At 56.9% G+C, this 27911-nt stretch overlaps 1 protein-coding gene across 1 annotated transcript; it reads left to right on the top strand.

The window, feature by feature from the left end:
* The first annotated feature begins 114 nt into the window (after positions 1–114).
* STK11IP (serine/threonine kinase 11 interacting protein) lies at positions 115–26924 on the top strand. The gene is made up of 24 exons (XM_090046249.1): positions 115–318; positions 1263–1465; positions 5832–5906; positions 6146–6241; positions 7131–7238; positions 7435–7506; positions 9941–10070; positions 10278–10381; positions 11104–11193; positions 12317–12358; positions 15122–15280; positions 15569–15650; positions 15748–16110; positions 16312–16502; positions 17336–17446; positions 18015–18210; positions 18696–19202; positions 20237–20352; positions 20509–20606; positions 20772–20950; positions 21183–21267; positions 21991–22079; positions 24892–25124; positions 26165–26924. The coding sequence occupies exons 1-24, from the start codon at positions 255–257 to the stop codon at positions 26303–26305; spliced, it is 3534 nt and encodes a 1177-aa protein (XP_089902375.1). The 5' UTR covers positions 115–254; the 3' UTR covers positions 26306–26924.
* The last annotated feature ends 987 nt before the right edge of the window (positions 26925–27911 follow it).

Genomic DNA, 27911 nt, shown 5'->3' with positions numbered 1-27911 from the left:
GGGCCGCCGCTCTGCCGGGAGTTGGGGACTCTATGGCAATGCGGAAGTAAAGAAGGCGCCGCTCTGCCGGCGGCTGGGAGCTCTATGGTACCGCGGAAGTGAGTGGGGCTGGTCCTTGGCTCCGCGAAGCCCGAGGGGCCCCTGCTCACCGCCCCTCCCCCCGGGCCCGGTACTGTGAGGCTCGGCCCAGGACAGCGGCGCGGGGGTCACGGGGCGGCTCCGGCGCTGACGCCCCGCTCCTCCCGCCGCTGCAGATGGCGTCGGCGGCCCCGCGGGAGACGCTGGTGCGGAGCCTGGCCCGGCTGCTGCAGGACAGCGGTGAGTGCGGCCGCCCTGCCCGGGGGCGGGGGTTCCCGGAGCCCCGCGGCGGGATTGCTGCTGCTCCGGCCGAGCAGTGCTCACGGGTTCCCCGCGGCCGACTTGATTCAAGCCCCAGGGAAGGTGCAGCTCTGCGCAAAGGCCTCGTGCTGCTGCGGGCGGGGCGTCCGGGCTGCTCCCCGAGCCGGCCCTGCCGCCGTCGCTGCGTCCACCCTCAAGGAGGGCAGTTGCTGGCTTAATTCTCCGGTATCCGGTGCCCCTCGGGTGTGGGCACGGCCTGAAGGGTGTTGCCAGTGTCCGATGTAACCTGGGAGCTGAGCAAAGAGACTGTTGTCCACCTGCGTAGTGCAGCGCACTTGGCACCGGTCACGTTTGTGTTTCTCTGAAGAGCTCCTCTGTCCCCCGTGACTGGGTGGGGAAAGGGACCAATGGGGCAGGAACTCCCTGGATGTTGTCCTAAAATGTAAAGGGGAGGGAAGCTCTTTGAGGGGGCTGCATCCCAGACAGGCTTTGACACCTGTTTTGGAGAGATGAGACAACTGACTTGACTGCCTCGGCACATTGTTCCCAGTTGCTTTGTTGTTTAACTGTATGGTAGCAGACTGGGTCTATGTTATAACGCCCCTGCTCTGCTCGTGGAATGAGCCTCGCAGCAGAGTTAATGTGTTCTCAGCCCTTGTTCTTGCACCTTGAAGCGTCACAATTACTTGGGTTGAGTGTTGCTTTATGACTTCAGTATCTAGCACGTGTGCGTGCGCGCCCATGTGTGTATACAGGCAAGCAAGCTAATGCTGCGATGCCACATGCCACTCCATCAGCCAGATACTAGCCTGGTATTAGAGGATCTCTAAAGTGCCCTCACGAGGCAGGGGGCCGTAAGGTCGGTTATGGATGGGACTGCAGTCACTGTGGGGAGGTAGGTAATGGTTGGATCTCGTTCACAGGAGACCTCGTTTTAGATGGCACGAGCACTTTGACCTTGTTCACCTCTACTCTTCAGCACCTGACTCATGTCTTTGAGCAGCATCTTGTGTCCCGGAACCAGAACCACGGCTTCATTGCACTTCCCTCACACCCTGCTGACACATCTGCCATCCTCCAGGCCCAGTTCCTCTTTGACGTCTTGCAGAAGACGCTTTCCTTAAAGGTCTGTACCAAAAAGGGGGCCTTGTGGCTTGAATGGGAGGAGTGGGAGTCTGGTGGCTCATAGGGTTGCTTGTTTGTATGGAGACTAGTGCCACCCTGGCATAGCCTCATCTGAGCATGATGGTGAGTCCTGTGTCATGTGTGTGTCACTCAGCTACTTGGCTCTTCCTTGCTGAGGGGCCAAGTGGACCTTCGGGGCATTGCTGTGGCTTCTGTTCTGTCATTAAAATGGTATCGTAGGAGGCTTTGCAAAGCTAAAACCAATACCTCGGAGTTTTCTGAATGCCAGCCCTTGGGGAAGACCTCAAGGTTAAATCCTAGAATGAGAGCCTTCCATCCCTGGCCCATGGGTGTGGGTGAGGCTGATTTTTGCATAAGCCTGAAAGGACTCAGCTTCCTATTGTCTGCCCACCTCCCTAGAGATTGCATCCACACCCCACTGGAGGAGCTGCTCCTGCTTCCTCAGGTGTGTGTGAGCCTGGCCACACAGTGGCTGCTGTAGGTGTCTTCCCGGAGGAGCTGTCAGACGCCCTGGAGCGGGGCACTGTAATTCTAGGCTGAAACAGACAGACAGGCTGGAGTGGAGGGGGAGCCAGGGGAGTTTCAAGCACCTTTTGACACCAAACATACAAGGCTCCTGCTGGGGGGTGATAGCAGTGAGGGGATGAAAGGAGGCTGTGGAGGCATCTTGGACATGGGCCTTGTTAATTGTCGTGGAACAGCTGTAGCCCCAGAGGGAGGATGTTCACAGAGATGGGCACTGGGAGAGAGCACTAAGGGCTGCAGGTTGTGCTGCACTACAGCACTTTACCTCTTCTCCAAGATGCTCATAGGGGGAAAAGGGGTGGGAATGGGATGTTAATTAGCTTGGAAGTCTCTGCACCCTTGGAGGAAGGAAGGATCTGGTGGTAGTGAGCCCCTGAGATGGTAAATCTGTGGGATGCCCAGACTAGAGGGGCCGGGGCACTGTCAGGAGGGCAGGGAAATGAGTTGATCAGAAAATGTTCTGCAGTCTGTGCTGGTGTTGGAGCCATTTGTTATATCAGCAGGACCAAGTACTGGAAGGGCAGCACTCCTGTGACAGGGCAGTAACTGATCTGTTTGGTGAAACCAGCTAACAGACTCAGCGGTGGCGGCAGTCTCGGAGTCAAGGATGATGTCCATCAGGCTTGATGGGTCCTCAGGTGACTGAGGAGCCTGGTTCTGGATTTACGTTTGTGATGGGCTAGTTGGCAGTGACCTGGCCCAGGGGTTTTGAAAGCGCAAAAGATGATTGGAGGACTTGGGATTCCCTTTCCTTACCAATCAGGCCCCAGAGACTCGCCCTCCGTGTCCCCTGGTTGGCCCCTTGGGTCACCTGGAAGGGGATAAAAGGGGCAGCGCAGCTGACTCGGGGAGACCAGTGAAGGACCACAAAGAAGGAGCTTCAAAGAGCTGGGTCAGTGGGGCGGGAGCAGTTGCCCCAGAAGCACCTGAAGGCATGGGACCTGCAGGCAGCAGTGGGACCCTCAGCAGCGCGGTGTGCGGCTGGCAGGAGAGGCTCCCGCTGGGTTCCAGGATCCCCGAGGAGAGGTTGCAGCCAGCAGGAGAGGTTCCCCAGCTCCAGCAAGGATCTGAGCAGCGACCTGAGAGGTTCCCAGCTCTGCGTCCAGCTCCTCCAATCAGAGACCAGGCAACTGCTGGGGCTCCTGGAAGACATCACTAGTGCAGCTGACCCAGTGCTGGACTTCTTCATCGCTGGTAACCTGTTGACAGAGGTGGTTGCCGAGATATGGAGAGTGCTCTGCGTACTCCAGAGCCTCCCTGTCTACATAGATAGCGCAGGGGATAGTTAGCTGGCCTGGGGAGGGTTGGTGGAGAACCTTCTTCTTGGCGATGTTCAAGAACAGGCCAAGTCTCGTATACAAAGCATTGAAGAGATCTAAGGTCGCTTGTACATCCTGTGCAGAGTGAGCAATCACATAGCAATCATCTGCAAGCTGAAGGTCGTGGATGTCTTTGAGTTTCATTTTTGTCCAGAAGTGTCCAAGATCGAAAAGCTTTCCATCCAGTTGATACTGGATACTGATGCCAGATGGTAGATAATTTCAGATGAGATGAATGATGATGGTCAGGTAGATGGTGAACAGGGTGGGTGGGGGCGATCATGCAACCCTGTTTGACCCTGATATGGGCATGGAAGACATCAGTTTCAGATCTTTCACTCAAGACAGTGGTGGTCATATCATGCAGGAGCCTCAGCATAGTGACAAACTTCAGTGGGCAGGCAAGGTGTTGAAAGATGGTCCACAGAGCTTCACAATTTAAGGAATCCAATGCCTTGGTCAGGTCAATGAAGACAAGGAACAGTTCTTGATTTTTTTATTTTTTTTTTGATTCCGACATTTTTCTTAGATCTGCTTGGCAATGAAAACCATGTCTTCAGTGCCCCGGGATGGTCAGAAGCTGCACTGGGTTTCTGGAAAGATCTCCTTGGTGATGGGACAAAGGCGGTTCAGGAGGATGCGGGCCAGGATCTTGCCTGCAATGGATGGGAGGGAAATCCTCCTGTAGTTCACACAGTTAGATTTGTCCCCCTTTTTGTAGATTGTTGTGATGGTCATGTTCTTGAGATCCCTGGGACAGACTAGTTGAGATCCAATAGACGGACTAGTTTGCAGGTGATGGCACAAGTGAAAGGGCAGAGGGCTGGGTCAGCAGCAAGGCGAGGGGGACAGGCCTGGATTAACAGCATGGGATCAAGGGAAGTGCTTCAGGTCAGTGCCAGTCAAGTGTCTTGTTAGCATTTGCATTATGCAGCAGGGCCACAGCAGGGAGGCTTGCTGTATCTATTTGGACAGAAGCTGTTCTGCGACCAGCTCCTGTTGGGCTTTTGCAGTGGCAGCTGTGGTGGAGAGAGCTGTCAGGTTGAGGAGGCCAGAGCTGTGCCAGCCATCACCCACCACTGCTGCCAGATGCTCTTGCAGTGACCTGCAGCTGCCACCATGAGATCACATATGTCCATGTGCTGCCAGGTCATGGCGTATGCTCTGGGGCCGCGGCAGCCAGCAGAATACGCACGAGCATCTCCACGCATCCTCCATTAGCAGAAGCCTCACTGTTTAGCAGAGAGGCAGTCACTGCTGGCAGAAGGAGCCCTGCAGTGCAGAGGAAATTTGGGCATGGGTGCAATGGAGTTCTGAGATCTGGTGTGCCAGTGCTCGCTGGGCCCTAACCCCAGAGGGTCCTGGCTGGAGGGTCCTGCCCCTCTGAGGGTCATGCTGACACCAGATCTGGAGTCTGGAAGGAATTTTTCCTCTTGTCGGATTGGTATAAATTTGAGAGGTGGAGGTGGTGGGGGTTGCCATCCTCTGTAGCAGGTGGCATGGCCTCTGCCTGGGATCTTTCAAGTGGTGTATTAACACCCCTGGCAGCAGCAGGCTGTTGGCTTCCATGGCCCCCCTGGTCTACCTGTGGCAGGGTCAGGTATGATGTCTGGTGTTGTGTCAGGTGACTCTGGTTATGCTAAGAGGTTGGATACTGTGTTTGTCTGGGCTCAAGGTCCCTTCCAGTCCCATGGCTCTGCGATTCTGTCGGTGAAGTTTTGCAGTGCGGATGAAGCCCTGGATGTCAGCTTCCTGCAGCACAGCAAACATCCTATGACTTTCCTTTGGTTGCACGTCACCAGGGCAGTGCCGTGGCTGTGTAAATGCAGTGTGAGCCCTGGCCTCTGGCCCCTGCTCCCAAGTCCTCAGTCTGGGATGACTAGCATGCTGCTGACATGAATGCAATACCTTGAATGGCTCAGTCTGCCTCACGTGGTTGTAGCTTGTGGCTTTCTTTGCCCTGTGCTGCACTGAGAGGTGCATGTACCACCTCCCACTGCTCAGCTGAGCAGATGCTGGCACTGCTGGGAGCTGTAGTGCAGGCTTGGGACCTAGTGCAGGGGCCATGTGTCTGGCATTGCTCTAGGGCAGCTGGATGGAAAGGCTGATCAAGAGGGTGAGGGGCAGTTAATCCAGCTGAATTCCCCCCTGTGCTGACACTGGTACAGTCATGTGGGGAGGACAAGGCCTTGGTCTCCAATACTGCATCCAGTTACCTGTGGTGGCTGGACTGGATTAGACTGGGTTTATCCATGAATAGTTTGGGCTGCCATTTGTAGCAGCCACAATGATGCCAGGGCTGTTCTTCCCTACCATGCCTGAGGCAGCAAGTCTGGAGGTGAGGCAAAAGCATCCCTCTGAGCACTGAAGCCAGAGGGAGGTTGGTGAGATACGGGGCTGAGAGGAGCAGGGTGGAGTTGCAGTGCCAGGGAGAGGCAGTGTCGGTGCTGCAGCTTGTGTTTCCTGAGGGTTGGAATGACTGTCCTGGTTTGCTTCCTCCAGCTCATTCACACCCCAGGCTCCGTGCCCCAGGCAGTGGTGAAGATCTTTCCCTTCAAGTCTCTCCGACGCCTGGAGGTGAGTGCACAGGGTGCCCTGTGTAGATCTCTGAGACAAGTCACCTGGTGGCTGGACAATATCCTGGCTGTTCAGAGTCTGGCTCCCACAGCACTGGGTGTAGAGTGAGGGGTGGGGGGCTGTCAGCTGCAGCTGGGAGGTGGGCAGCTCTAGTGTGGCCGTGTCTGGGCCTGGGCTGGACCAGCCAGTCTGCTGGCTGTGACAGTTTCTCGCTGCATTATGTCTCGGCATCGCTGCAGCTGAAGTCTGTCCCTCTGCACTGCCTCCGGGGGCTGCGATTTGTCTACTCCCAGCTGGAATCGTTAACTTGCTGCAAATGCATCAGCACCCTGGAGGTGAGTGGGGCTCTGGCCTTGGGCTTGGTGTGGGGGGGATTGATGGAACTGCCTTGTCTGTCAACCTTCTGTAAAGCTCTTTCCGTCCCTCTGCCCTGCCCAGGGAGCTGGCTCCGAGTGCAGCCGGGACAGGCAGCACTCGTAAGATGCTGATGCCTGCAGTCTTGTGGGTGGCGGGGGTATGTTTCCTTGCTCACCGTTGCAGGCACTTCAGTCTCTGGCCATTCAAGCAGCACTGGCTGCGATGAAGGCTTCTGCTGCCTTGCTGGGCCAGGGTTTCCTCACTCAGGTCTCTGCCTGAGCATGGCCTTCATGTGGCCTGGCCTGCAGCTGAAGTGTTTGGGCTGCAGCTGCCTACAAGTGACACCTTGCCCCTGGGTCTGTGGGGTCCCAGCCAGCTTCCTTCCCAGTGGTGGTTGCAAGACTAACCCTTGCCAGGAAGAAGAGCGAGGCATAGGCCCTGCTGCCATCCTGGGGCTCTGCTGTCAGGCAGCATTGACCTTGCAGCAGTGCTGCAGTCACAACCCTAGTCTGAGCGGCTGGAGTGCGGATTGTGTGACTGGGACCGGGCGGGCTCTTGCAGAGGCTGATCTGAAACAGCTGCTAAATAGCTCCATTAATCAATTTGCACCTGCAGTCCAGTGCCTTCAGGTAAGGCCTCTGGAGAAGGATAGCTGCAGTCACCTGGGCCCATGCCCTGCCCTGAGATACTCTCTTGAAATATGCATGTAGGGTTCTGCTACTCCCAGAGGAGCTATGGGTGGCTAGCTGGTAGGTGTGGCTCTGAGAAGCAGCAGGGTAGCTTTGCATGGAGCCACCTGTTCTCTGGGACTGGTCTCTCTCCTTCTGACAGCTGGTCCTTGATCTCTCCTCATCCTTACCTCCTTAGGAGATCATCTCAGCATGTGGTGGGGATCTGAGCTCAGCCCTCCCCTGGCTGGAGTTGCAGTCGGTCAACTTCAGCTACAACTTCATCACCGCTCTGGACGACTCGCTGGTGAGCAGGCCCCTGTCCCTGGGTCTGGGATTGCACCGGGTGTGCAGGGGGACCCAAGTAGGAGGGTGTGGGACATGTGCATGCTGCTCAGCCTAGTGCTGCCAAATGGGGTGCAGTTTCTGTTCCACAGCAGAGACAGTTGCTTTCCATGGGGTCTGAATAGGTGTCACAACAGCCGTTGCCCTCTCTCCTTTAGCAATTACTGAACGCCCTGAAAGTGTTGGATTTGAGTCACAACAGAATTCAGGACTGCAAGCACTATCTAACGGTGAGTCTCAGCCTTTCCCAGCCCTGCATTGTGCCTTGGGGGTTTGCTTGGATTTGCACCTGCCGTGCTATTGTTGTTGCTGCCCCCACTGCCCTCCCCAAGCTCTTTCCGTTTTGTCTGCTCCTCCTGGCAGGGCAATAGGCTTCTTGCATGTTCTGGCAGGAGGAGGCAGGTGATGTGGGAGACCACATCATGGAGTGGCTGTTATTCCAGTTGTGGCTTGTGGCTGAGGGAAGGCATTCCCAGCTCCTTTCCCCAGCACCACTGGACAAGAGACAAGACCAGCCTTAGTCAGTACTTTACATGTGTGCAGTGCTGCCCCAGGCACATCAGACAGGGTGTCGATGAACGGTCTCCCGTGCGTTGCTTTAACTTGTACCTTGAAATGGTGCTGCCTGGGGGTAGTGCCCTCACCCCCTCAAAACCAATGAAGCCAGTGTTACCTATGCACCCTCTCCTGTACCAGCAGCCGAGCTCTCCATGTGGCTGTGACCTTGCTACTGTAAGGGTATCTCTGCAGCGTAGGCAGACGTGAAGGGGTGGGGTGCAGGTGGTGGGATGCATCGTCACTTGTAACCCAAGAGAGTGTTCTTCAGTTGGAAAGAAACTAGATTCTTTAGTTGTACGGGGGGGGCCTTGGGCTGAGTTACTTGGCTTAAGATCAAACCAAAAATGAGTAACTCTGTTGGAACATGCAGTATTTGCTATGTTGTCCATTATGTAAAGAATGCAACAAACTAACTAAAAAATAATCAAAAGATGTTGTTTTGTAGCTTCTGTAGTCATTAGAATTAAAATGTTAATTCAGTCTTGTCTCCAGATTCATAAAACAAGCTTTCTTGACAGAGTATGCAGTGCTTCACTGAAAGTTTATTTCCGTACCTGAATGAACGTTTACCAGAGTTCAGCATTTCCATGAATTCATGTTTTTAGCTAGAGCGGAAAAGTGGCAGGGCTGTGAAATAGGAGCTACTTTGAGAGAAGCAGGGAACAGACAGGTGGAAGACAGAAGAAAGTATGGTTGATTTAATGGAACATGAAGACCACTGAAAAGGAGGGGGGGGGCATTAATATCTGTGGAAGAAGGGGTATGGAAGGAATTACAATGAGCCCTGAAGTCAGTTGACTCCAGGAATCAAACTGGGGGAGTGACTGCAGCATTCTCCCCCACCCCCATCCACCCCTGCCATGCAGGATGTGGAAGACCGCAAGCTGCTGTGTGTGGGTCATGGTGAGTTGATGCTGTGACCTGGCCCTACTGCTCTCTGTAGAAATGGGCCTGCCTAAAACAGTAGAGCCTGGGATTCAGTCTGCGTGAGATGTGGACTCCGAAATATTAATGACTAATGAGGGCAGCATCACTGAAGAGTCACTGGTAACCTGACTGCTCCTATAGAGCGAGGCTCTGAGCAGCTTTCCAGCAGGAGCAGCTGAGGCCAGCCATCTCGCTAGCTGTGGGTTTTGTTTATGAAGTGTGCACTGGGGCAGCCTGTGCTGCAGCCGCCTACAGTAGCAGGGAGACAGACTCTGACCTCTGTGTGGCTTTTCAGTCCCACTACATCAGTGCCAACGAGAACTTTGTAGTCAGTGCAGAGAGCTCCTAACCTTCACCCAGATGGGGCCATGCGGCTTTCTGGAAAAGTGCTCAGGCAGTGAGTGGAGCTGAGCTGGAGTACCGCTTGTCTTGGTCCCAGGGGGCACGTATCCAGAGAGTCGTGGACGGCTGCGTGGTTGTGAGGAAGGGTGGCACAACGTGCTGGATGGGGACGTGAAGCAGAGTGCAGCTCCTGCTCTGCCAGGCTCCCTTATGACCTGGGGCAGTCCCCCAGCCTCAGCCCACTGGGAAATCACAGGATTATAAGTTGGGCTGTCAGGACCCTCTCAAGGTCACAGCTAGTCCAACCCCCTGCTCCAGACAGGATTGTCCCTGACTAAACCACCCCAGCACGTGTCCAGCTGTCCAACCTGCCCTTGAAAATTCCCAGGGGTGGAGATTGCAGCGCTGCACGTTTTCCTGCTTCACTGGAGTCTTAGGGGCAGAAATGTTCTTGGCCAGATGCTCTGCTGCCTCTCTTCCCCCTCTCCTGTCTTGAAAGCAGTTCAGCCCTTCTAAGCCCAAATCTGTTATTAAATTACTTCCTTTACCTTTTACGCATTTGCTGCCTTGCTTTGTTTTGGACTTAACTGTGGTTTAAGACCCTGGGCCCCAAGTGTGTGCACTTGAATATGGGGGTGCGTGTGTAGCTGTGACACTGGGCACAGACCTGGCACAGGTTGCTGTGAAGTGCATGAGGAGCCTCTGACAAAAGCTGCTGTAGGAGCCCCAGTGACTCGGGGAATGCTCCAGCATGGGGACCTGGCCACGTGAAAGCCGGCAAGTAACCGTGTTGATTGTGGGACCTCTGTTTCTTTAAACCTCTCTTTCTTTAAACAGACCCTCACAGAGCTGGAGTACTTGAACCTGGCCTACAATTTCCTGTCCAAGGTGCCAAGCCTTGGGCTGTTCTGCCGGACCAAGCTGGTGACTCTGATCCTGCGCAGCAACGAGTTGGACAGTCTTCATGGTGAGCCCAGGAAAGGAAGGAACACGGTGCCGGTCCAGGCACAGAGAGAGCCTGAATCTGCTTCTTCCGCCCTTCCCATCCACAGGAGAGCTGGGACCCATTGCTGCCCAGATCTTGTTGGGCACCTGACCAGCATAGCCTGTAGGGAGGCAGAAGGAAGGGCTCTAACAATGACTTGCCGGGTTTGATCCTCTCTGGTCTCTGCAGGGGTGGAGCAACTGGTGAACCTGCGGCACCTGGACGTGGCCTACAACCTGTTGCTGGAACATGCCCTGTTGGCACCACTGTCCACGCTGCATGGCCTGAGAAGAGTGAGTGCGGGGCCTGCAGAGGGGGGTGCCTTGGTCTTGGGGGCAGAGTAGCCTTCCAGTAAGCGGGGGAGATCTGGGCTAAATTCAGACTCCAGTCTCTGAGGCGGGGAAGCTCTAGGGATGTTATGGAGGCTGTCAGGCATCCAGTTTTTCTCCAAGAGTCCTGCCCCCTATTCAAGTAAAGGTTCTTTTCCTGCAACCTGCCTGGCCCCCTCTCCCAGCTGCCTTGTCTGTCCCTGCCCAAGTCGAGTAGCCCTAGGCTGTGTCTGTGCTCTCCTGCAGTTCCCTGGGCGTGCACGGGTGTGTGTGACCAGGCCTAAGTCCCCTCTGGTGACACACGCATGGGTATGGACTCCCCACCGCTGCGTGCAGTCTGTGCTGTGTTTGCCCATGGCAGCGCCAAGGGCTGTGAACCAGTTGCACTGCACGTGAAAGCAAGCAAAGAGCTCCTCTTGTGGGCATCAGCAGGGAGCTGCCACTCTTGAGACTATGCCTGTGGAGTCGGGAATGAAAATGGGAGTTTTTCTGCGACTCCTGTCTACCACTGTCCACATTGGAGGGACAACAGGAAGCAGCAGTTCTGGGCTAGCCTCACTGCATCACCAGCTGGAAGCAGCAGCTCATCTGTAGCTCCTAGTGCCCTGGGGCAGGAACTGGGTGTGGGTTAGGACAGGCTTGGGGCAGTCTGCAATGCGGATGACTGATGGCACTCTCTCTCTCAGCTGCACTTGGAGGGAAACCCATTGTGGTTCCACCAGAACCACCGGTCTGCAGCCATTGTCCACCTGTCTCCTAGGGCAGCTTCCTCCAACGTGAGTACTGAAGCCACATGCCTCCTGCGTGGGCTGTAGAGTCTTTCTGTCGGGGCCCAGGACAGCCAAGGAGAGAAGAACAGGTTGGGAACTGGAGTGCACTGGGCTGGCCTGTTTAGCAAGGGATGTGGGCTGGAGCCATGGGCATTGAACTCTGGTCTCCTGTTTCTAACACATTCCCTGAATAAGCAGGGGAACAGGACCACACAGTTGAGCCAGGGGTGGTGTCTGCTGATCCTTAAGTTCTGCTCCCGCCATGTTTGGAAGCAGGGTACTGTACCTAGCCTGGGCCCTAGCAATGGCATATGTGGGTCTTCCAGGAGGCTACACTGGAAGGATTCGGCCTGCAGCAGGCACTGCCTGCAGCCTGTTTTTTGCTGCCCCTGGCTTGGCTCTGTCCCTTTCAAAATGACCTGTGTGACTTCACAGCTTTCATGAGCTCACCTACACTTCTACTCCAAAGTCTCCTACCCAGTTGGGGTGGGGGGGGAATGTTGGCTCCTTGAAGAGCTAATTTTGCTTGGGAACAGTCCAACATTGTCTCTGCAAAACCTGACTTGTGATGAGACTTGAGGAACACTGTGTCTACTTTGCTGAGCAGAGAAGACTGAGGGGTGCCTGGGTCAGGCTAAGTATATTTTATGTGGAGACAGATGGATGATAGCAATCTTTAGTCTGGCAGATGCAGGTCTAACCAGATCTGGTGGCTGGAAGGTGAAGCTAGATGCATCCTGGCTGGAAACCGCACAAGTGTGTGACACTGAAACTGGCCACAGGCTGCAGTAGAGTTTCCACCACTGGTGTTTGTAAATCCCTGTGGGGAGTCTCTTCCTCAGGGAGCTTGATTGAACTGCAGGAAGTGTTACAGCCAAGCAGGAGGGCAGACAGGATTATAGAACTGCCTTCCAGCTTTGGGCTATTAGCTGTGATGTCTGGGAATGACTGGTTCTAGGCATGCAGGGGTGGCTTTGGCAGGGACCTGACAGTTGTGACTCGAGGGCAGGGATCTGTCTGATGTGGGTGTTGGCGTGGTCGGCATCCTGCCCTGCTGGGGAAAGCTGGTGTAGTGGGGCCAGCAGCTTGTGCATCCAGCCTGGTTGACGATGGGTTTCTGTAATTGCAGTTCCTTCTGGATGGAGAGCCACTGTCTGCCGCAGACCTAATGGTGAGTACGGGACCACATACTGCAGCTTTTTGGCTTCCAGACTTGAGGGGTGATGGGTAGCTCCGCTCCCAGGTGCCCTTTGTTCTGGAGTTTGCTCATCAGCTGCTTCATCTCCTAAAAGCAGCTTGTGCTGGTGCTGTCCTTCCTGGTGACTGGCAGTCCTTGGGGGCAGTCAGCACTGGGAAGGGTGCCCTGTCCAGGAGCAGCAGGAAGTGAGGAAATGCACAGCCAGATTCCCTGCCCAGACCTGGGGGACCTTGTTCCTTCTCACAGCTGTATAACACAGACTCTGTTTTACAGCAAAGCAGATGTCAACCCCCCTGGAGACGGGTGAAGTCAAGGAAAGGAAGCAAAGCCATGCGTTGATCTGTCCCACCTGACTGGCTGGGGTCTGTTCCTGCCTCCTGCCCTGGGGAAAGGAAAAGCTGGGGTGGGAAGGAGAGAGCCTCTGACTTAGCACACAAGAGCTGCCGTACTGTGGTCAGGGCAGGGGTCCCTCCAGCCCAAGCTTCTGCCCGACAGTGACAAGTAGCAGATGCTTTGGAAGAAGAGTGTAAGAAATACGTGAAGTGATGCATCCACTCAGGAGAAACTCTGCCAAGCCTAGGGTCAGGGAGGACTGGGTTAGAGAACTTATGGAGGGGCTGGACGTGTTCAGATCAGCAGGTCCTGATGCTCTCCACCCCAAGGTGTTGAGGGGATTGGCAGGGGTTATCACGGGGCCCCTGGCACGGCTTTATGAGCACTTGTGGTGCTCTGGCCAGGTGCTGGACGACTGGAAGAGGGTCAATGTGGTCCCCATCTTTAAAAAAGGAAAGAGGGAGGACGTGGGTAACTAGGCCTATTAGTCTTGCTTCACTCCTGGGGAAGCTCTTTGAGAAGTTTTATCAAGGAGGACATCTGTGATGGCCCAGCAGCAGGGATGATGCTCAAGGGCAACCAACATGGTTTCATTAGGGTCAGGTCCTGTCAGACCAACCTGGTGGCCTTCCACGATCAGGTCACAAAATACTTGGACGCAGGTGTTGGAGTGGACATAGTCTTTCTGGACTTCAGCAAGGCCTTTGACACGGTCTTCCACCCCATTCTCATAAAAAGCTAGGTGACTGTGGCATTGATGCCTATACAGTCAGATGGATTGCAAATTGGCTGAGGGGTCGTACTCAGAGTAGTGGTGGATGAGTCTTTTTCCACCTGGAGGGAAGTGGGCAGTGGGGTCCCCCAGGGCTTGGTCCTTGGGCCCATACTGTTCAGTTTCTTTATTAGTGACTTGGACAACGGGGTGAAGAGCAGCCTGTTTTAAATTTGCAGATGACATCAAGATTTGGGGTGAGGTGGGCACGCTAGAAGGGAAGGACAGATTACAGCGGGACCTGGACAGGTTACAGTCATGAGCAAATGAAAATAGGATGGGATTCAATACTGACAAGTGCAGGGTGCTGCACTTTGGGCAGTAGGAACCAGCAGCACACCTATAGGCTGGGGAACTCTCTTCTCGAAAGCATAGTGGCAGAAAGAGATCTTGGAGTCATTATTGACTCCAAGGTGAACATGGGCCGACCAATGCGATCACAGTAAGCAGGGCTAACTGCACCTTGTCCTGTATCCACAGACGCATCTCGAGCAGGTCCAAGGAGGCGATCCTCCCCCTCTATGCAGCACTGGTCAGGCCGCAGTTGGAGTACTGCATCCAGTTCTGGGTGCCGCACTGCAGGAGGGATGTGGACAGCATGGAGAGGGTCCAGAGGAGGCCACTCGCATGATCAGGGGACAGCAGGGCAGGCCCTACAAGGAGAGGCTACGGGACCTGAACCTGTTCAGCCTCCACAAAAGAAGGCTGAAGGGGGACCTGGTGACCATCTATAAACTTACTAGGGGGGACCAACAGGGTTTGGGAGAGACCTTGTTCCCCCAAGAGCCTCCCAGAGTAACAAGAAATGACAGCTGTAAGTTGCTAGAGAGTAGGTTCAGGCTGGACATCAGGAGGCACGACTTCACGGTCAGGGCGGCTAGGATCTGGAACCAACTTCCAAGGGACATGGTGCTGGCTCCTACCCTGGGGGACTTTAAGAGGAGGCTCAATGTTTACCTGGCTGCAGTCATTTGAGCCCAGTTTTGTCTCCTGCCCAGGGCAGGGGGTCAGACTAAAAGATCTACAAGGTCCCTTGCAACCCTACATCTGTGAATCGCATCAAGCCCTTCCCAGTCACCACAGCTGGAGGTATGGGGATGTCAAGAGGCTGAGACTAGGTCTGTGCTCCTGATGGATGCATCCTCCATACATCTGTCAGGTCCAGTGGTTATCAACCTTTCTGGATTTGGGGCATCTCTCCTGAGACTAGAGGTCCCCCTTGGAGCGTGCCAGCTCCTGGCTTTCCCTTGTTTGTGGTAAAAAAAACAAACAAAAAAACTAGGTAATATAGCAGTCTCTGTTGCAAAGAACTTAGCAAGCCCAGAGCCGGTCAGAATGTTTCTACCACTCTGGATCCCTACTGGCAACCTCTAGGTTTATCTTGAGAATCCTATCTGCACACCTGACAGTGCTGACATTTGCCTGGCACCCTGCAGCACCCTTGAAAGGGCCTCAAAGTACCCCAGGGTGCTGTGGCCCCCAGTTGAGAACCGCAGGCCTAATCCCTTTCCTGAGCCTGGTGGTTCTGGTGGCCCCATGTCCTGCGGTGGCAAGTTCCATGACTTAGTGGGGGGTTCCCTCTGTCCCCCCTGCCATGCTCAGCCTGCACCGTTCTCTTCTGTTGGCTCCAGCACCTCCCGAAGTCCAGGCAGCTCTCAGCCCAGTCCTCGGCCTCGGAGAAGACCCTGCTGGACCACAGTGCCCGAGGCAGCTCTTGCACTGCAGACCTCAGTGACAGCCCATCCCCAGGGGAGATCCATGTGGCCAGGCTCCCTCGGAAGCGAAGCAAGGTGCTCTGTCTGCCAGGATGACTACTCCGGCTTCCTTTGACACGTGGGGGAAAGGGTCTGAGCCCAGACCAAGGATGGCTGTATCAGGCAATGCCCAGGGCTGGTGGCTTCCTCAGACATCCAGGGAGCTAAGTGCCCAAACCTGTACTGGGGATGGGGGTTTGGGTCTCTGTAGGAATAGGTTGGAGCGCTTTGGCCTCTGCAGGGCTGGGACGTTGTCCACTTGGATCTTTGTGTTTCCCGTCTCCCTGATGGCTCCTCCACTCAGCCGCCTCCAATCTCTTGCAGGGAAAGGGCCGAGTGCGAAGGGCAAGCATCTCGGAGCCCAGTGACACGGAGCATGAGTGCCCAGTGCTGCCCCTCTCCACTGGTGAGGCTCCCCTCACCCCCTGTTGTTGACCCAGCAGCAGGCATAAGGATTTGCCAATGGTGACTCACTCTGGTCTCTCGGAAATGTCTCTGTGCAGGCCTGGTCATGCAACACCAGAAGCAGCTGGAGCGCCTGGACAGCTTCCGGGACCGCTTCGGCACAGACTGGCTGCAGTACAAAAGGCACCTGGAGGAGTGCAGCCAAGGGGACCCTGTCGTCCCTCTCAGCCATTCTGCCAATGAAGAGGTTCCCGTCAGCCCGGCTGGCACGGACTCGTTGAGTGAGAGTACAGCCCAGGGGCCGGAGACACCCCTGGGGTCACTGAGGGATGCCTCGCTGCCCTTGGACAGTGCCGGACAGGCACTGGAGCTACCGCTGGAGCAGTCCCCAGGAGATCAGAAGGCGGAGCTGGAGGCAGATGAGCTCGTGCTGAGGGAGGAAGAGGAGGAGAAGCCAGAAGGTAACTGGGTGCTCTCTGGGGAAGCCCATCAGCTGCTCTGCGTATGGCTGTCCCTCGCCAGGCCCTGGGTTGCAGCTCAGCACAAGAGCTTAATGCTTCGTGCTCTCCACGCCTCATCCCCACCCCTGCTCTCCCCCATGGGGCATGGAGCTATGCCCCAAGGCTGTCCAGAAGCTCACCTGCCACCCTCTTGCCTGGCAGTTGACCTCTGCCAGCCAGTTTTAGTAAGCCAGATTGAAGGTGACGGGGACCCGGAGCCCGACTGGATCTTCCTGCGGGTCACGGCTCAGCATGTGATTGAGGTAGAGCTGAAGGCAGCCAGAGTCCTCCACAAGCTGGAGTTGAGGAGCCTGCAGAAGATGGAGACCTCCGAGATGAACTGGCAAAGAATGGTGAGTTGTCCCTCCACGTGGCAGCTGCTTGTTTTTGCTGGCACTCACCAGGGAGGGGCCTTGGAGAGAGTCCTGCAATCTGGCTCCCACAGTCCCAGCTTGTGTACTGCTGCGGGGCCTGCATGACAGACCTCCCAGCAGCACAATGAGCTCATGCAGTGCCCCCATGTGTGGCTGCCAGACTTCTGTCTGCTTGTGGGGCAGAAGCTGCTTTGCTGAGTGGTGGGGCTGCTCTGACCTCCTGCAGTTGGAGCTATATGGGCTCTGGCGGGGGGCTGTGTAGGTTCTTCCCTGACCCTGCTGTGACCCAGCATAGCACTGAGGTTAGCCCCTGCCCTACATGGTTTCTGCCAGCTTCCCCTGACAGTGGGTCCAACATAGCGAGAGAGTTTTCCCCTTAGCACATGGCCTCTGCCTTGGCCAACTGTAACAGCATTGTCTGCCAGCTACCACTTGCCTCAGGCTCCCATAGGACACAGGCCCTTCAGGACTGCCAAGCACTTGTCCTTTGACAACTAGTTCAATTTCTGACTGCACCCGATGGTCTCACTGGAGTCTCAAGAGTCTGCTCCGAACGTCCTCGCAGTGCATCAGTCTCACCTCCCATGCTCTGGAAATGGAGGGCGGCGACTCACTGCTTCCAGCCAGGAGAGTGCCCAACCATTCTCCTTTGGCCCCCGCTCAAGCCCTGTGTAGCCCAGTCTCCAAAGGTCCCGGCTGTCTGAGTCAAGTGTACCAGAGCTCAGGGCATCAAACAGGCACTGGCTGGCATCTCCTGGCAGGGCCCTGTGACTCTCAGAGCCCATTCCACAGCCATGCTCTTCTCCTGGCAGGACCTGGAGCGCATGTTCCCTGTCCTTACTCTGCATTTCAACTATATCCGCAAGGACCGGCAGAGGCGCCGATACGTGGTGTTGGATGATGCGCCAGAGCAGTGTCTGCAGGTGCTGAGGGCAGAGGGGGCTGCACCTGTGCTGGGAGGGGTTGGAAGGGCCCCAGTGCCACATGGCTGCCCTGGCCATCTTGGTGCTCTCAAGTGCACTTATGTCTGTGCTGCCCTATGGGCTGCCCCTGACAGCCCAGGGGGGCAGCACCAGCATCAGTCCTGCAGGTGCTGTGGAAGCTGGGGCAGGACATTGGGGATCTGTAGGAGGCAGGGCCCAAGTGCAGAGTGAGGGTGGGGTGGGGGACAGGACTCCTGGGTCAGTGGTGGTTGAGGGGAGGAGACCCTCAGGTAAAGGCTGGAGCGAGCTGTCCTCTGCCCCCTGGGTTCACGCAGGCCCTATGCCCCAGCCTGGTTCCCGCTCTCCTCCAGACAGGGATCCCTGCAACACACCAAGCTGAGCAGCTGGAGGGTGGGAGGCACTTCTTGCTTTGCCCCAGGTGCCTGGGGTGCAAGGCTGGGTGGGCCCTTGCTTGGAAGCAGTGTCTGAGCCTGACTGAGCTGGGAGCACTGGCTGAGCCGGGGGCACCCGCTGACTCTGCTCTGTCTTCCCACGCTGCTGCCTGCAGTGTGTCTTGGATGTGCTGTCCCCGGCCCTGGAGGAGAACCTGAGACAGCAGGGCCAGGAGAGAGGTTGCACAAAGCTCCAGTGCCTGAAGTGCCAGCAGGAGTTTGCTCAGCCTTCGGCCCCTCACCAGCAGGGCCCGTGTCCCATCGAGGGCAGAGACTACGAGAGCAGAGAGGCTCCAGCTCAGGTGGATCAAGGTACAGGGCCAAGCCTGGGACGAGCTTGCAAGGACCTGAACAGCTCTGGGCCTGGATGGTTCCTGGTGCCTGTGGGCTGTGTCCCTAGAGGAGGTGGCCCCCAGCCCTGTGCTAGATGGTGCTCATGCAGGAGAAGCTGCCAGGTGGAGCGAGGCAGGCTGCGGGCTTCTCCCAACTGAGAGAATAAATAGCTCCCCTGGGTGTCATTAAACTAAACAGCTGTCTTGTTCCAGCAATGGAAGTGGGACCAGCCCAGCAATCCCTGTTTGGGGTGGGGGGTGAGCCTGGCCACAGCTGTCTGATTCCCAGCTAGACTCTTCCAGAGCCAGACAGGACGGGACTTGAGCCAGGGTCTCCATGCCCCGGAGGTGCGCTGGATATCGCGGCAGGCCTGGGAGGGGGTGCCCTCGGGCTCTTTGCTACCCCTTTGCAAGGGGAAGTCTGCAGCTGGCCCAGCCTGAGTTCTGACGGAGCCTCTCCTGCAGATGCTGCCGGGCTTGGTGAGCCAGTGGTCTGCCCCAACTGCTCTAGTGACCACGTGGTCCTCCTGCCTTTGGAGACGGTCTCCAGCACGCCTCTGCCCCCCCACTATGCCCCAGGCAAGGACAGCCTGAGCGAGGCTCTGTCAGGGCCTGGCCTGCAGGGAGGGTCCCAGCAGGAGGACTTGGAGCCGGCCAGGGTAGAGGTTGCCCAGGGCAAGACGTTCTACATTGGCGTGGAGGACAGCTTGGAGATGGACACCAGCACCAGCAGCAAGACCCAGGAGCTCAGTGGGGACCAGGACAGTGCTGCGCACTCCAGCTCCCGCAGCTCAGAGGGGGACTTCAACCGGAGGGAGCATGGCATGAAGAGTCACTACTCCTCCCTCAGCCGGACAGACACCAATGGGGGGAGCCTGATGGGTAGCTACCGCTACGGCACCTCCCGGGCGCCCACCCCCTCCCAGCTGTCCCTGAACTCGGAGTCCGAGGAGACCTGGAACCTCAGTCCCCGTGAGTCTGGGAGCGGCAGGGGCCAGGGCTTGCGCTGGGGGGAGGAGGCTGCAGTCCACGGTGGTCTCTAGGGAGAGGGTGGCACTTCAGGAAGGATCATTGCAGAAGGGGCTTCCATGCCAGGCAGAGAACAGTGCCAGTAGTTCACAGCCATGGCCGGGGAGCGCAGGACTCGGAGCTGCTGCCAGTGCTTTGTGCCCTGCTTCTGAACCCTGGCACATTGTATGGCAGGGCCAGGGCGAGGGCCCTGCTGCTCTAGAGTGGGGGAATCCCAGGCATGTGAGTCTCTTCCCCTGGCACGAGATGTCAGCAGACACCCAAGGGACTCGCTGGCCCTGTGCGCAGTGGCCAGCAATCTGGGCTGGCATGGAGCATTCTCCGGTGGGGGGGTGGCAGCACCTGCCCTCCGGTATGAGGGCAGCGCCCAGCAGCACACAGGAGCTGCTGCAATGAGCTCCTGCAGTGGGTTACCGACTGCCTTGATGCCTATCAGCAGCTACCCCGCATGGACTGAACAGCGAGCACTCTCCCCCGTGGGACCCCAGATTGTGAGCCCCGGCTTCCTACGCCATGTGCCAGAGCCCTTCTGCCATGGCTCTAAGATACCCAGAGCAGCTGGAGACCTAAAATCCAGCCCCGGACTTGCCCACAAACATGCCCTCTGCTAAAAAAAAAAAAAAAAAAAAAAAAAAAAAAATTAGTGCCCTTCGGTGCGGGAGCCCTCCTGGGCATTGCAGCCCCACATCCTGTGCATCTCTCCCTGTGCTCTGTTCAAGGCGAAGGGCAGTGGTGCTACCCTGTGAGTGACAGTTGCGCAGGTGGCTTGGGAGGGAGGAGGTCCCTGCAGCTGGCGCCCTCCCCCTTGGAGGCAGTCCCAGAGTGGGTGCTGTGGCAGGAGGTCCCCAGGGTCTACTGCGGGAGTGGGTGAGAGGGGCCTCCCCGCTGCCCCAGCACTGCTCCATTCTGTTCCAGGCCCTCGGCCACCTTGGGACAGCCCTGACCCATCCCCACTGACCCACCCTCTGCCTCTGCAGCGATGACAGGCATGCTGAGCCCGCAGGACCTGCACAGTGTGGACCACCGCCTCAGACTCTACCTGGACATGGACATCTTTGAGGAAAACGTGGAAGAGTTCCAGTGCTTCCTCAAGGTGATGCAATCCCCGCCGTCCTGCTGTCTGCCCTGTAGGCTCCCGTCTGGTCTGCGGGTGTGGGAGGGGTGTGCAGATCTTCCCGAGGGGCTGGCGAAGAGCTGGGGCCAGGGGGCTGGGATGTGGGTGTGACCTGCTGTTTGCCGCTCTGTCTAGGTGGCCATAGTGAAGTTTGGCCGGCCTGGGGAGTTCCCTGCACTTGTGGTGGCCTCGGATCTCAGGATTCATGTGCTGGAAGTTACAGGGGAGATCAGGTGAGGCTGTGGCAGTAGGTGGGAATCCTGGGAGTCTCCCTGCTGTCTTAGAGTCTGCTTAAGGCCCTGCCCGTGCTACAGAGGCTCCTGTGGGAGTCTGGGGTGTGGGGGGAGAATGGTGGAGGAGGGAAGAGACCGCAGCGGTGAGGGACTGTTGGTGTCTAGGGGCCAGCCCTCAGACTGGCTGACAAAAAGCGACTGCCGCGCCCTTTCTGACCTCTGCTACCTGGAGATGGGGCTGGGCCGCCAGAGCCTGCACATGGAGTTTGAGAGCCCAAAGGCCTCCTACAACCTCCTGATCCGAAACCAGCACCGCTGCGACCAGTTCCTGCAGTGTCTGACATGTAAGAGCTTTGGGGCAGAGGGGAGCTGGGGAATGGAGCAGGGCGGAGGGGAATGGGGCACAGCCTAGGTGCTCCAGGCAGGAGGTCTGCCCTCCTGGCAAAAGGCTGCTGCAGGGCAAGGGTGGGGACCCCATTCTCTGCCAGACTGAGAGTGAGGCAGCAGGTTCTCTGGCCCTCTGCTACTGCCAGAGGCCAGAGCACTGGTTCACACTCTGCCTCTCTGCTCCTCTAGACCTCATGCAAGAGCTGCCAGCCAAGAGCAGGAGCCGAGTGACGGAGATCCCCATGGTCCAGATGAACCCGCAGCATTGGCTGTGGTGAGAGCTGCCTGGGGGGGGGCACCTGGCCTGGCTTTGGTGAACTGCAGCATGCTCAAACCATGGCAGCCAGGCTCTGCTCTCTGCTGCCATGAGCACGGCACCATTGATGTGCCTGCTTCACGTTCCAGGCCTGCTGTGAGCTCCCTACATGCTCCCCAGGCTGCAGTCGGGGAAAGGGGCCCCAGAAGGTGGATTCCCTCACTGCACTGGCAGGCTTCTGCCAGCAGCTGCTGTGCGGAGCAGCCAGTGCATGCAGGCTCCCACCTCACCATTGGGGAGGTGCAGCTGCTGGTGGGAGTGCTCCAGCTGTCAGGAGGCCTGGGCCAAAGCAGTCTCTGGTCAGGTCTGGAGCTGGCATGGCTCTGCTGGGACAGGGAAGGGCCCATGGCCAAGCAGTGTGGGGCCTGGGCTTCCTCAGCTCTGCAGAACTGACTGAGACCAGGGCAGAGAGCACAGCACGAGGCAGGAGGCGGCAGCTGGAGCTGACGGGGCAGGCACAAGGCTGGAGGGAGCCCTGAACAGGGAGGCTTTGAGTCTCCAGTGGGAGGACACCAGTGGACCAAGACGTGTGTATGCATGGGGGAGCGTGGAGCTGGGGAGTGCAGCTGCCATGTCCAGCAGGGGCTGAGAGGGATGAGCTGGGAACGATCAGGACGTGATGTAGAGGCAGTGAGCAAGTGGTGCCAGCTTCCCTGCCTGATGAGCCCCCATCTCTTCCAGGCCCTTTTTGGACTGCAAGGCCCTGGACTCAGCAGCTGCAGACAGCACAGCCCCTGGCTTCTTCTACCTGCTGGCCTACCTGATCCAAGGTACAGAGCTCTGCAGGGGCGCAGCCAGCCAGATCTTGGGTGGGTAGCAGCACTTCATCACTCTCCTGGACCTGCTGCAGCCCCCTCAGGAGAGGCCCATGGTCAGGGGCTCTGTTCTCAGGGTGCTGCTTAGTTCGCTTGGACCATGGTGCTTATGACACTGAGGTTGCAGGTTTGATTCTCCAGTTGGACTAGATGATCTCTTGGGGTCCCTTCCAGCCTTACTTCTCTACCATGACTACTTACAAGGCTTTGGTAAGCTGGGGAGGGGAAGAGCCCCAGGTGGGTGTGAAGCAGAAGACCAGGCCCTGACAAAGATGTGGGAGCTGGTTCTGTCCCAAGCCCAAGGTGACTGGACCAGTGCTTGTGGGACCTCAGCGGGGAGTGAGAGTACCAGGTTGTGACTGGCCTCTCCAAGACTGTCCTGTCCAGCCCAGCCCAGCCCTGCCCTGGGGCAGAATCTGTGTCTTCAGCCCGTCCCTGGCCCATGTTTGTCTCAGCTGCTCTGAAACCTCCCGTGGAGGTGGATGCATAGCAGCCTGCCAGGGCTGAAGCACTAGCACAGCCCCCTGACTGCTGGGGAAAGCTTTGCCATCCCTCTCCCTCTGCAGATCAGGCTTCCTCCAGCTGTGGAGAGCCAGCAGCCGCTGTCTTTTCTCCAAACACTGGGAGACTTGCATTCCTTGCGGGCTGTTTTCTAGACATGGCAAAGCTACTCAGGCTCAGCCCAATACTCTGTTTGCGCGCAGGAAGGAATTTTCCCTCCTGGTCAGATTGATACGGACTGGTGGGGTTTGCCTTCCTCTGCAGCAAGGCATGGCTTCTGCCTGGGGTGTCAAGAGCATAAACAACCAACCTTCTGGAATAAAGCATCCACACCTGAGGACAGGAGGGTGATCCAGGCGGATCTGGACAGACTCATGAAATGGGTGAACGAGAACCTGATGGTGTTCAACACCGAAAAATACAAGGTTCTCCACCTTGGGAGGAAAAACCTGCACCATGCACATAGGCTTGGTAGTGCTATTCTAGTTAGCACTACAGATGAAAGGGACTTGGGAGTCATGGTTGACCACAAGTGCGATGCTGCGGCTAGTAAAGCGAGCAAAACGCTGGCTTGCATCCATAGATGCTTCTCAAGCAGATCCCAGGACGTCATTCTCCTGTTGTACTCGGCCTTGGTGAGGCTGCAGCTGGAGTGCTGCGTCCAGTTTTGGGCTCCGCAATTCAAAAAGGATGTGGAGAAGCTTGAGAGAGTCCAGAGAAGAGCTACGCGCATGATCAGAGGCCAGGAAAACAGACCTTATGACAACAGGCTGAGAGCCATGAGGCTCTTCAGCCTGGAAAAGCACAGGCTCAGGGGTGATCTGATGGCCACCTACAAGTTTATCGGGGTGACCACCAGGATCTGGGGGAAAACATCTGGTCACCAGTGCGCCTCAAGGGATGACAAGATCGAATGGTCACAAACTCCAATGTGACCGTTTCAGGCTGGACGTAAGAAAGAACTTCTTCCCTGTCTGAGCCCCCAAGGTTTGGAACAGCCTGCCATCAAAGGTGGTTCACGCGCCCACTTTGAACGCCTTTAAAACGCATTTGGATATTTATCTTGCTGGGATCCTATGATCCCAGCTTACTTCCTGCCCCTGGGCAGAGGACTGGACTCGATGATCCTCCGGGGTCCCTTCCAGCCCAAATGTCTATGAAATCTTTTATAGAAGCTGGACATTGTCCGCTGTAGTTCCCCTGCCTTCCCTGTGGGAAGTCCAGGTGTGATGTCAAGGGTGGTGGTCATCTTGCATAGAGCTGAGATGATGGATTGTACAGGATGGGTCGGACAGGGCTGATCTTGCCTTGGGCAAGGGTTGGACTAGACGTGATCTCTGCAGGTCACCTCCAGCCCCATGGCTCAAGGATCATCTGAGACATCCAGTGAGCCTCACTTCGGGCTGTGTTTTTTCTGAAATGTTTTATTGGTATTGCTGTCCTCTGCACTTGCTCCCATGTAACTGCCCTGAAGGACTCGAGCTGAGGCCTTGCCTGAGCAGAGCACAGTAATTGCTGTCCCTGCCGCTTGCCAGTGGTGCTCCCAGTTTCCCTGTTTGGCAGCAGCCTCCTGTGCAGTGGGTGTCTGATCTCTGTGACCCCCGTTCTCATATGTGGCACTACAGCCAAGCCAGCTGCTCCCTCTTTTATGCCTTGGGTTCTTCCTTCCCATGTGTCATCCTCCATCGCCTTGTTGCCTTTTGGGTTATATGCCCCATTTTCCAAGGCCCAGTCAGAATGTGCAGCGCTTGCAGCCCCTTCCAGTTGCTCCCAGTTTGATTGGCAAGGAAGTTCCATGAGCCAAGGCTGTAGCCAGACAAGTTCCAGGTGGAGCAGAGCGCTGCTTTGAGATGGCAAGGGTTGAGTGACCACGAGTGATAGATTGTCTGTGTGTTGGACTCTCCAAGTAGACAGAAGCCTCTTGGAAAGTCTGTGACCAAATCCAAGGTGTTGGCTTTGTGCACAGTGCCAGTGAGCTCTCTCCTAGGATGGAGCAGGGTGGAGGCGTCCGAGCCCTGCCCCTTGCGCTCTAGGGCAGGTGGGAAGAAATGTCACACCCCACCCCTCCATATGGGAAGTGGGGCTAGGTCCTGTGAACATCCAGGTGCTGGGGGGCCCTTCTTAGGAGTGCAGCAGCTGGCACGGGGCCCACTGCAGGGCTGGGGAGTGGTGGAAGTGGTGTGTGATGACTCTGGGTCCCTGCATGGCCAGCACCTGGTCTGTCTCGGTGACACCCCTCCTCCTTCCCCCTCCTCATCCTCGCCAGGTGCCTCTGCCTTCCCGGTGACATTGCTGAGTACGCGCAGCACCCTCATTCTGCTGGAGGAGAGTCACCAGTGGCAGCAGGGCCAGCCCCCGTCAGGGGGAGCAGATGGGGTGATGGAGCCAGAGCTGGAAAGCAGTGTTCAGGTGAAGGAGAAGCAGCCCCTCAGCAGCATCAGCAGCATCATCACCTACCGCTTTTCCCCCTGCAACATCAAACTGATGCTTTACGACGAGGTAAGCAGAGGGCTCCCCTTCCCCAGGGCTCCCCTTCCCCACCCCCATCCAGGCTCAGGTTGCTGCCCCAGGGTCTTGGGCTGAAAGCAGATGTTGCATTGTTTACACACACCACTTGGAGGGCAATTCTAATTAGCCCTGTTGTCCCCCAGGAAAAAACGCGATCTCAGCACTTCCAAGGCGCCTGCTTTACGTTATGTGCATTGTGCAATTCAGCGGTTAATTGTGCAATAAATTTAGATCGGTCACATGTGCAAAATAATTACCACACCATAAAATTGAGGATTGAGCTGTAAAAAGAGCCAGCCGGCTAGAGCTAGTGCTTGATGTATGTAACGGCTCCATGGCTGGTTTCTGTCCAGTTTTCGTCTGAACATGTGGCAGGGCCTGGAGGGACCTGAAGTGGGACCAGGGGCTTGTCAGTCTATGGGATCCCAGGGGAAAAAGCCTTGTCCTGGGCAAAATTCAATGTCCTAAGGGTGCCCTGTTTCAGCGCAGTCCTCCTGCCATCGGGGCTCCATCCTGTAGCCTTGTGCCGCTGTGGGATGCTCTGTTAAGGGCACCCTCAGGGGCAAGCACTCCCCCAGCCAGTGGCTCAATCTCATGGGCCCTTCTGTAGCTGTTCTGAGTAGAGCAGCAGCCAGTTTCATCCCCTCCTTGGAGTAAGGTGCGGAATCAGCTAAGCAGGAATAAGCTTGAGCCTGCGCTTACCTGTTCTTCTCCTTCACCTCTCACTCCCTGGTTGTGAGAATCACTGCTCTGAGCCACTGTCTTGGGCATATCCATGTCCCCAGGCTCATCCCAGGCCTCTCTGGTGCACAGGCTGGGAGTGTGGGCCCTGGCACTGGGCCCCATGTGGCTCAGGGTGAGAGGAGATGGTTTGCATGGAGTTGTGGATGTCACCAGTTGATGCCTGCTCCCCCAGCTGACTAGCGGGGTGGACAGACCTCCTCCACCTGTGAGACCTGGTGTAATGGGTTTCACAGCAGCCGTGGAACTGAACTGTCCTGACCACCCTCTTCCACTCCCTCACCCTCCAGGTGCTGAAGGTGGAGAGCACGTGGCACCTCCGCACAGAGTGCCCCGAGCTGCTGGCCAAGCTGGTGGAGTGGATCCGTGGCCCCTGGGAGGAGCTGTTCTCTATCAGGCTGCAGCAGGTGGTGCACGAGGTGCTGGAGTGAGCGTGTTGGGCATGTGGTGGCTCAGTGACCCCTACCAAGGGCTGCTGTTCTGCACCCCTGCTTCTAGTGGGTGGTGGCGCCTGTGCCTTCCCCCCCATGGGCAGCACCAACTTCCTCCAGTCCCATCTACTCTGGGCCTGTGGACATAGCCCCACGGGGGCAGCACTGAACTGCAGCCTGGCGGCTTCTCAGCCCTGCTTGAGGGCAGCCGTGACCACCCCGGTCACTTCCTACCTGCCCGATGGGGGCAGAGCCAGTGGGAACTGGGAAGATAGGGCCAGGGAGCATGTGGTGGGGCCAGGCAGTGGCAGGGTCTTGTGCTCTCCAGGCTGGGCCCCTGCTGCCCATTCAGTGGGCACAGCACTGTCGTCTTCTCCCTGCTGATGAAACCCCTGGTAGCTTCATGCTTTGCTCCTCGGCTCCCAATGAGCCCAGCTGTGCACAGGGCTCTGGGTCGCTGCTTGTGGGGCCATGTCCCCTGTCCTGGCCAGGCCCTGTGCTCAGGGTCTCCCACAGCCTATGTCGGGGAGGGTGAGGGTCTGCTGGGCAGGACAAGAGCTGTTTATTTTAAATGTGAGTTTTATGGTTTTCTATTGTAATAAAAGCTTCTATTTATCGAGCTGTCGGTCTGCCCCCTGCACCTCTTGCCTCCCTGCTTGGTACTGAAGCCTGCAGTACAGGTCCACCTGGCTGGAGGCCTACCAGAAGCCACAGGATGCTGCAGGCTGGGGGTGGCCAGGGCAAAAGGGCATCTGGCCATGGAGCTGGGGCAGATGCAAATGCCCTGGGTTAGCAGTGGGGATCACTGGGCTTCTGCACGTGCCACTCCCAGTTCTTATAGTTTCATAGTTGGTCGGGTCCTGAGCAGATCATTGAGTCTGACCCCCTGCCATGGCAGAAAAGAGTACTGTGGTCAAACGACCTCAGCAACGTGTACATCCAGCCTCCTCTTAAAGCCCCCCCAGGGTAGGAGCCAGCACCACTTCTCTTGGACGTCGGTTCCATATCCTAGCTACCCTGACCATGAAGTCGCACCTCCTGGTGTCTAGTCTGAATCTGCCCTCTGCCAGTTTGACCGTTATTCCTGGTCACTCCTGGCAGTGCTCGGGGGAACAGGGACTCCCCCAGTGCCTGCTGATCCCCCCCCCGACTAGTTTATAACAGGCCACAAGATCCCCCCTCAGCCTTCTCTTGTGGAGGCTGAACAGGTTCAGGTCCCATCGCCTCTCCTCATAGGGCCTGCCCTGCTGCCCCCGACCATGCGAGTGGCCTCCTCTGGACCCTCTCCATGCTGTCCACATCCCTCCTGCAGTGCGGCGCCCAGAACTGGACGCAGTACTCCAGCTGCGGCCTGACCAGTGTTGCATAGAGGGGGAGGATCACCTCCCTGGACCTGCTCGAGATGCATCTGTGGATACATGACAAGGTCCGGTTGGCCTTCCTGACCGTGTCAGAACCCTGCCAGCCCCTGTTCATCTAGGCATCAATGATGACTCCAAGATCCTTTTCTGCTTCTGCCCTGACGAGAAAGGAGTTCCCAGCCTGTGGGTATGGTGCTGGTTCTTCCTCCCCAGGTGCAGCACCTTGCACTTGTTGGTGTTGAATC

This window comes from Crocodylus siamensis, chromosome 4 (assembly GCF_052110815.1).
Source record: "Crocodylus siamensis isolate JL-2025a chromosome 4, ASM5211081v1, whole genome shotgun sequence".
NCBI classification, from domain to species: Eukaryota; Metazoa; Chordata; order Crocodylia; family Crocodylidae; genus Crocodylus; species Crocodylus siamensis.
The sequence above is the reverse complement of the archived record's forward strand: the minus strand, read 5'-3'. Positions and strand labels throughout refer to the sequence as shown.